Genomic DNA, 8,014 nt, shown 5'->3' on the forward strand with positions numbered 1-8,014 from the left:
TCACTTAACTAGCCATTGTGTCATGAACTCCACATACAGTACAGTGTCAAAGTTACTCCACCTACAGATGCTTCATTGAACCTGTCAGGACATACTCGGCTCTACTATATTATAAAGCGTTTTTATTTCCAATGGACTATTTCTGTTAATTTCATTTTTCTGTATGTGTACATTTTCAACCTGTCCAAAAAGCCATAGCCCAAACAGATGTTTGAACAGCTCTGCCACTTAACTCCAAACATGACCAATCTGCATGACCAAGATCAAAAGTGTGCAAAACCATTTCTAATGGCCGTGCCTGTGTATTGCAGATGTTAGAGATTATGAGAAGCAAAAGGCCATAAGAATATCAAATAAAGCTTGAACACAAAATCAAAGTTAATATTAAGTCTTGTCAGTCAAATAATTATAGTATACAGTAAACAGATAAGCCAAAACATAGTTCATATTGCTATAGGCTACATGGCTAGACCTAGACGTAGACTTTAGAAGAAAGGCAAGATGTGCAACACTTCCAATATGTGAATACCATTTAATAATAATGTTACCTAGAGATGTATTTTGATAGCATATATGCATACATAACAGAGGTGGGTAAGTATCATGTCACAAGCGCCTTGCATGGCAGCTGCCGCCATTGGTGTGTGAATGGCGCTCCGGGCCAGTGTAACAACTGGACGGGGAGCGCGTTACAAATGCAGTACCAATACCTATAAGAACCTGTTACATGAGTACAATTTTCACGGACTGGTGCTTTTCAGAGTATTTTCTGTACACTATACTTTTATACAAGTATATTTAGAGGGGAAAACATTTCTTACTCTTTTTTTTTTATACCACATTTAAATGATCTGTCTTTACATCAATACACTTTCTTAAAAGTATCAAGTCTGGAGCAAGGATGCTGATGGCAAAATGTATCCACCAGTCAGGGTTGCCAAATACCAATCTTTCATCCATCTAAATGACAATAGTAGGCAATAAAAAACAATGAGCAACAAATCAACCTACATTTGCACAAATCACCAGTTTCTCTAATTTTATTCTGCTAACTATAAAATAGGGCCTTACAAGTAGTGACAAGGGCACTAGCAAAATGCTTAACTAGAGAAAAATCTGTCGGGAAGGATAAGGAGAGAAATGGTCTGTGGCCATCACCTGCCAAAACCGTTTCCTTCTTGGGGGTTGTCTTGCTGTTGCCTCTCCTGTCCACCTGTTGTCGCTTTCAAAGCAGGTGAAATTGATTTACAATTGATTACGTTTCCTAACTGGACAGATTGATATCCCAGAAGTTTAATTGACTTAGTGTTATACTGTGATGATTAAGTGTTCCCATAATTTTTGGGGGAGCAGTATACAGTACATACATATACTGTACTGTGCACTGGAGTACTTAACCTGCTACTTTTTTGGTGGCTATCTTTGTCAAATTTCCTGAATAACTTTACTTCTACTTGAGTACAGATTTTGAGTACTCTACCCACCTCTGCTATACTGTATATAATCCCATCCTCAGCTCTCTAAAACAGCGCTACAAAAGTGGCAGCTTAAATGTTGTAACTGGTGGGTAAGAGAACACATTTGGCATATTGTATTATATTTGTAGAGAAGACCAAAGGAAACATATGTACATTTCAAGTAATTTTAACAGACCTTTATGTTTTTCTTATCTCACTTATCAACATGAGGGTCTGTCAATAACAAAAAGCTTCACTGATCTGCACTTAAAAGACACTTCACAGAGAAAAACAAGACAGCACTGTGTGTATAGTCAGATGTCTTCAGATATGCGATTGTAAGTGTCTCTTCAAGTGTGTGAGGCGGGTGTAACTTTTGGGACAATGAGAGCATGAATATGGCCTCTCTCCAGAGTGGGTGAGCTGATGTTTGTTCAGGACAGAACTCTGTGCAAATGTCTTCCCACACTCATGGCAAGTGTATGGTCTTTCACCAGTGTGACTACGCATGTGAACTGTCAAGTGGCTTGACACAGTGAAGGCCTTTCCACATACTGTGCATCTGTAAGGCTTCTCCTTAGTATGAGAGCGTTCATGCTTCTGCAAATCACCAACCGAGCGAAAACCTTTTTTGCACTGACTACATATATGGGGTCTTTCTCCAGTGTGAATCCGTGTGTGCACTGTCAGATTAGCCAACTGAGAGAAGCACTTCCCACAGTAAGAACAACTGTAGGGACGCTCGCCTGTATGAGTCCGTAGGTGTGAAGTCAGTTGACTTTTAGATATGTGATGCTTGTCACAGTGAGGGCAAACAAAAGGTTTCTCCCCTGTGTGTGTCCGTTGGTGGAGCAAAAGGGTGGCTAGTGCACCAAAGCACTTACCACATGCATCACACTGATGAGGTTTTTCGAGAGCGTGAGTTCTCTGGTGGATCTTCAGCTCCACCAATCCATAGAATTTCTCCTCACAGTGTCGACATTTAAAGATGGGATCCTGTGAGTGTGTTTGCTGATGGCTCCTTAGCTCAGTGAGAGAGCTGAAACTCCGTCCACACTCTGTGCATTTGAGCTGTACCCTGTGTGTCCTTTTGTGTTGAAGCCGCTCACTTAACGATCCAAATCTTTCTCCGCACTTACAGCAGGCATAGCCGCCCTCCACTGAATGGGTCCTGTTGTGTCTTGTCAGACTCGATACAAACTTGAAATGCTTCCCACAGAGAGAGCAGTGAAACAAAGGAGTCGCACTATGTGTTTGCTGGTGCTTTCGTAGATCCGAAGACGTCTGGCAAACCTTACCACACAATGGGCAGCTGAAGGATTTGTGAACGGACTGATGTTTGAGCCGCTCACGAAGTGATCTAAAACTCTCACCACACTTGAGGCAATCAAAGGTCGCATTCTGACAGAGTTTTTGTTGGTGTTTAGTAAGCCCAGTTGAATTACGAAATGTTTTTGCACACTGACTGCACTGGTAAGGGCGATCTCCAGTGTGAATCCGTTGATGTTGAGCCAGTTGAGAAGGGTAAATGAAACACCTCCCACACTCTGGGCACCTGTGGGCTACACGCCGTGGATGTTGCAGTGCTTTGGTGAGGGTCTCAGAAGACAGAAACACATCACCTGGTGCTGTTTGGGGGGGGGCAGACACCTGAGGGGAATTCTCTGAAGCTGATCCTGTGATGAAGAAAGACAAAAAATGAATCTGTTGTTTCACAAGGATTCAGCTAAATCTTCTGCAGACATAATCCAGGCCATCTAAGCTGTCAGAAAAGGTCTAAGACTAATTCATAAAATGTATTAATTAATTACTCCTGACCTTCAGCTTTACTGAGTTACAGCACCATATTCTATAGTTACGGATCATTAGTGTTGAAACAATCTCTTCATGGTATGAACACGATATAACTCATACCAACTACTGCATCAGCATAGCCTGACAAAAAATGACTTGTTACCTGACTTTCAATTAGAAATATGAAAACAAATGTTGTTGGCCTATATTTTATATGTATAACACTGTTGTGACTGTTAACAGCGTAGCAATCACACCCAGCACCATGTTGGAGACCACTGCAATTTTTATATTTTTAGGGGGGCTCACCCTTACTTACTTTTAGATTGTTGCTAGATCGTTTAGCTCGCTAGCGGAGTATTTGTTCATGTTTTAATCATGTGTGTGTTTATTTTATCATGGCTTGTGACTGTGTCAGTTTGTCCAAGTTTAGATTTAACTTTCACGTTCTGACAAGTAGCTTTCATTTTTCTGTTCTGTCCATAAACTCTGCCTGTGTGTTTGTGTGGCAGCCGCAGCACAGGAGCAGAGGAGAGACGGAGGCGAAAATGCGAAAATTTACAGCCTTAACCAAGCTACTAGCTTGCTATTTAGCAAGCATATATTATTTTTCCTTTGTAAACACGACACAAGCATGTTTGTAACCAGAGACCCGCAAAGAGTGTTTTGAGGGAGAAAACACGAGCATGAAATCCGCTTCTGTTCAGTTGCGCTTTCACGAGTCACTCTGTAACTTTATGACGATGTTATCAGTTTGGAGTATCGGGACAAAAAACAAATACTCTGCATAGGCTACTGAATTGAGCTCCAAATACCAACCTAGAACGAATAGTGGAATCCTCGAATTACTCGGGCCAGTCCTAGTGTTCATAATGAGGTACTACATTACAAAACTTATATCACTGCTTCAAGGCAAGCCCACTCCATGTTGTCACATTGGTTTTACATTACAAAATGTACTGGTTAAAGGGAGTATGGTGGAGAGGGGAGAAATTAAATGTAATACATTTTCAACTTGCCAACATGTATTTGGAAGTATATGGAATATTGATGAAATATTCTTACAGGAACAATCAAATAAAAAGTACTTTTGAGATTAGTATTCAAATATTTCTGAAATCTAGTCAAATAATTGTGATCATGTCTCAATAGTATTAATATAATTACCTTTCTCAAGCATATATAAATCTATATTTACCTCAAAACTATAGGTCTGTTTTTCTTGAATCTTTCACAAAATAACTATTTTACATGGCATGACTTTGCATATAAAATGCATGTCACGGGGTGGTGTAGCAGTCTAAGCATAGGTTTCCGGCCAGCTGCCCACCGGGAACTGGGGGTTTGCACCCTGGTCTCGCCAGATCTGAATATGGCCGGATCCCATAGGGGAGTGGCATATGGGGCCGCCACTCCTGAGGGTGGTTAGTGAGTTAGTTAATTTCAGCGCAAGGGTCTCTACAGCGACCCTGTCTGGTGACGGAATCACAGGCTTGTGAGAGTCAGGTTGCTGGCTCCTTCTTCCGGACCGCCGACCGCGGGATTGTGTGATGTGCCCCCCCAGAGAAGGGACAGGAGACAATAATGGACAATAGGTAGGTTTGATTGCTGCCAAATTGGGTGAAAATTGGATAAAATCTTAAATAAAATGGATACAGTATATAATTTTTAAAATTATGACAGCATCTGAAATACCAGAATATAATTTCATGAACCTCACCTTTGTTGCCCTCTCTTGGGTCATTGCCGTTAGTTAATAGAGCTGATACTCCACCATCAGTCCTGTGAGTAGGGATTCAGAAACCACATTTAGATAACTGATAAATATTAGTATTTATTTACAGTGATTTAATATGAAAAGAACACAACCTAAACCATATCCCCCATAATTTGCTCTTACTTATCCTGCAATATCTCCACTTGAGGTGAATCAAAGTTTCCTCTGGCCTCGTTCATCCTGTCGACTGGGCTCTTCGACCTCTGTTGCCTAGTGGACTTGACTACATTGTCCACTCTGCTTTTCAGTGTCTAGGGAAAAATATTGAGGGTTTTTGAGTTCCGCCTGGAGAACAAAGTGAGGAGTCAGCATCATGGTCTGATTCTCCAACACCACACTGCCTTGAACCAGGCCCATCTTGGTTCTTCCATTCTGTAAAATCCCTCCCCAGAGTTGTGACTTCCTCCTCCTCAATTGTCTGTTTTGCCACTATTCCCTCATGGGTGCACCCATCCCCATGTTTTTTCAGTTCGAAAGCACTATCCTCTTCTCTGCACTTCTCATTCATATCTGAACATGATCTTGCTTCCCCCTGGTTGCAGTCTCTGTTGCCGGACGAAGTGCCTGTCTCTATTTCCCAGCTTAGATTGACAGTGGAGGTCCATTTTAAGTTTTCAACCCCGAAGGAACCAACAGAAAATGACAAGGCACATAAAAAGCATGAGTGAAAATCCAATTTTGTTACCTAAGTTACATTATCCAAACTAGAAAAGGTGCTTGCTGAAAGCAGACATGTTTTGTTAGACATCAAATTGTTCTAAATAGCCTAATAAGAACTGATATGTATAGTAAGAAAGGCTAGGGATAAACAGATGAATGAAAAAAGAAAGAAAGGTGCATTTACCTTGTCATTCTGATTAGGCTATTTCAAGGTCTCAAGCTTAAATATGAGCGCACTGTGAAGGGGGTGCATCTCTTATTCATCTGTCATTCACAAAAAAGTATGCAGAACCAGAAATGGTGGTCCGAGAGCACAGACGTCTGCCCATGAATGCATTTTGTGGCTCTGCACGAGCAGGACATCTTTGGTATTGCTGCATTTGTTAGGTCGAGAGCTTTATTCCAGTCTCTCTCTGCTCTGAGACCTTCCCGCATAGAGACATGTCCGTTTCAATCCCCCTCATGGACAATGAATGAGGGGGATTTTTCGCTCCTGAGCCCAAGTCCAAAAAAATTAATGGAGGTAAATTGTCAGCTGTGTTTAGTCGCAGCCGCCGGGGGGAGGTTCGGTGCACTCCAGGCTGTCCCCCTGCACACTCCAGTCCAAACCCTGTCTAGCACCCCGACACGGGTAGCTGGCTTCGCTCTGAATTTTGTTTTAATTTGTGGATCCACTCCTGAATTTAATGGGTTCTAAGATGGCCCATGCTACACCCCGAAAACCAGTCTGGTAGTTTTTGCATAATCCTGTTAAAGAACCAAGCAACCACCCACCGAAAACATTACATCTCGCCCTGCAATGTCGCTGGGGCGGAGGTCATAATGAGTGCCCTTGCCTTCTGTAGTCTAAGCAAGCTAATAAATGTGCCAATTGTGTGCTAATGTGCTTCAACTTAATGCTAATGTGCTTCAACATAGGCCTATGCTATGTATAGAGTGCAGACAGCACGTGAAAAGGGTGTCATATATCAAAGGCAGATGGAGAACTATGGTAATATTTTCTTGGCATAATTGCCTAACAGCTCCACATAAAACATCAGACAAAATGGACAGTGAGGACACTGATGGTACAATCTATGATTGACAGTTACTTTTAGCAGCCAAACCGCCAAAGGAGTTAACTCGAGTCATTTCATACAAAAATGTTTCCAAACCATTGGGCCTGTTATTCCTTTGAGCACTCTGCCCAGTTTGTGCACTGACTTGAACAAGTAACGTTAGCTAACGGGGCTCTCTCACCAGTTTTGTTTTTGACACGATCTTTAACCCTCCCTACGAAAAGCTATGCATAGACTAGTTGAAACAAAAAAAAAACTGTGTCCCATCTATAATGACAAGTTACACACATAATTGCATGTGATCTGGGGGCTGGGCTAACGTGTTAGCTAGCTGAGTATGCTAAGTATGTTAGCCTGTAACAGCCTGGGGAACGTTGCCATGTCACCTAGATAATGTCCATTAAAATAGAAAACACTTGCCTATAACGTTCCATACCCTTACTGATGTCAAGCAAAAAGATGCAAATTAAATTTGTTGGGCTTGTCAACTACTTAAGATGTGTTTGTTTGAGGTTGAGTAAAACACAAAACCCGGAAATCCCGATGTATTTCCGGGAGGGTTAGCGCCGTCAGAAATAATTTTCAAAATAAAAGTTCATAACTTGTATAATGTATAGCAGGGGTGGCCAACCAGTCAGAGACTGAAGAGTCACAAAAATTACTGTGGTACCACCCAGAGCCACACCATATATACCAGCGTTTCTCTTTTTTTCAGTCATCGCACCCTTCATAAGTACTTAAAATCCCAAGGAACCCCAGTCTAAAATAAGAAGAAAAACGTTATTGTCCATTAAATATACATTTAAAGTTAATTTATTTAAAATTAATACATACAACAAGATATTTTCTGACATAATATATTTTGGACTGGGTTGGGTTAGGCTGGGTTAGGCTGGACTGGACTGGGCTGGGCTGGGCTGGGTTAGGCTGGACTGGGCTGGGTTAGGCTGGACTGGGCTGGGTTATGCTGGACTGGGCTGGGTTAGGCTGGGCTGGACTGGGCTGAGTTAGGCTGGACTGTGCTGGGTTATGCTGGGCTGGGTTAGGCTGGGCTGGGCTGGGCTGGGTTAGGCTGGACTGTGCTGGGTTATGCTGGACTGGGCTGGGCTAGGTTAGGCAGGACTGGGCTGGGCTGGGCTAGGTTAGGCTGGACTGGACTGGGCTGGGCTGGGCTGGGCTGGGCTGGGCTAGGTTAGGTTAGGTTAGGTTAGGTTAGGTTAGGTTAGGTTAGGCTGGGCTGGGCTGGGTTGGACTGGGCTGGAGATTTG

General features: G+C 42.4%; 1 protein-coding gene across 2 annotated transcripts; it reads right to left on the reverse strand.

The window, feature by feature from the left end:
• Positions 1-598: 598 nt before the first annotated feature.
• On the reverse strand, positions 599-7,224 carry LOC311317207 (uncharacterized protein). Of its 2 annotated transcripts, none has more exons than XM_084448248.1 (4): positions 5,873-7,224; positions 5,152-5,279; positions 4,972-5,033; positions 599-3,133 (listed from the first exon to the last, which is right to left on the reverse strand). In XM_084448248.1, the coding sequence occupies exons 2-4, from the start codon at positions 5,205-5,207 to the stop codon at positions 1,782-1,784; spliced, it is 1,470 nt and encodes a 489-aa protein (XP_084304374.1). In that variant the 5' UTR covers positions 5,208-5,279; positions 5,873-7,224; the 3' UTR covers positions 599-1,781. The 2 variants fall into 2 exon arrangements, with proteins under 2 accessions (XP_084304374.1, XP_084304373.1); XM_084448247.1 differs by having other exon boundaries at positions 5,152-5,609.
• Positions 7,225-8,014: the final 790 nt, after the last annotated feature.

The sequence above is a fragment of the Borostomias antarcticus genome (assembly GCF_949987555.1).
Source record: "Borostomias antarcticus genome assembly, chromosome: 13".
Classification (NCBI taxonomy): Eukaryota; Metazoa; Chordata; class Actinopteri; order Stomiiformes; family Stomiidae; genus Borostomias; species Borostomias antarcticus.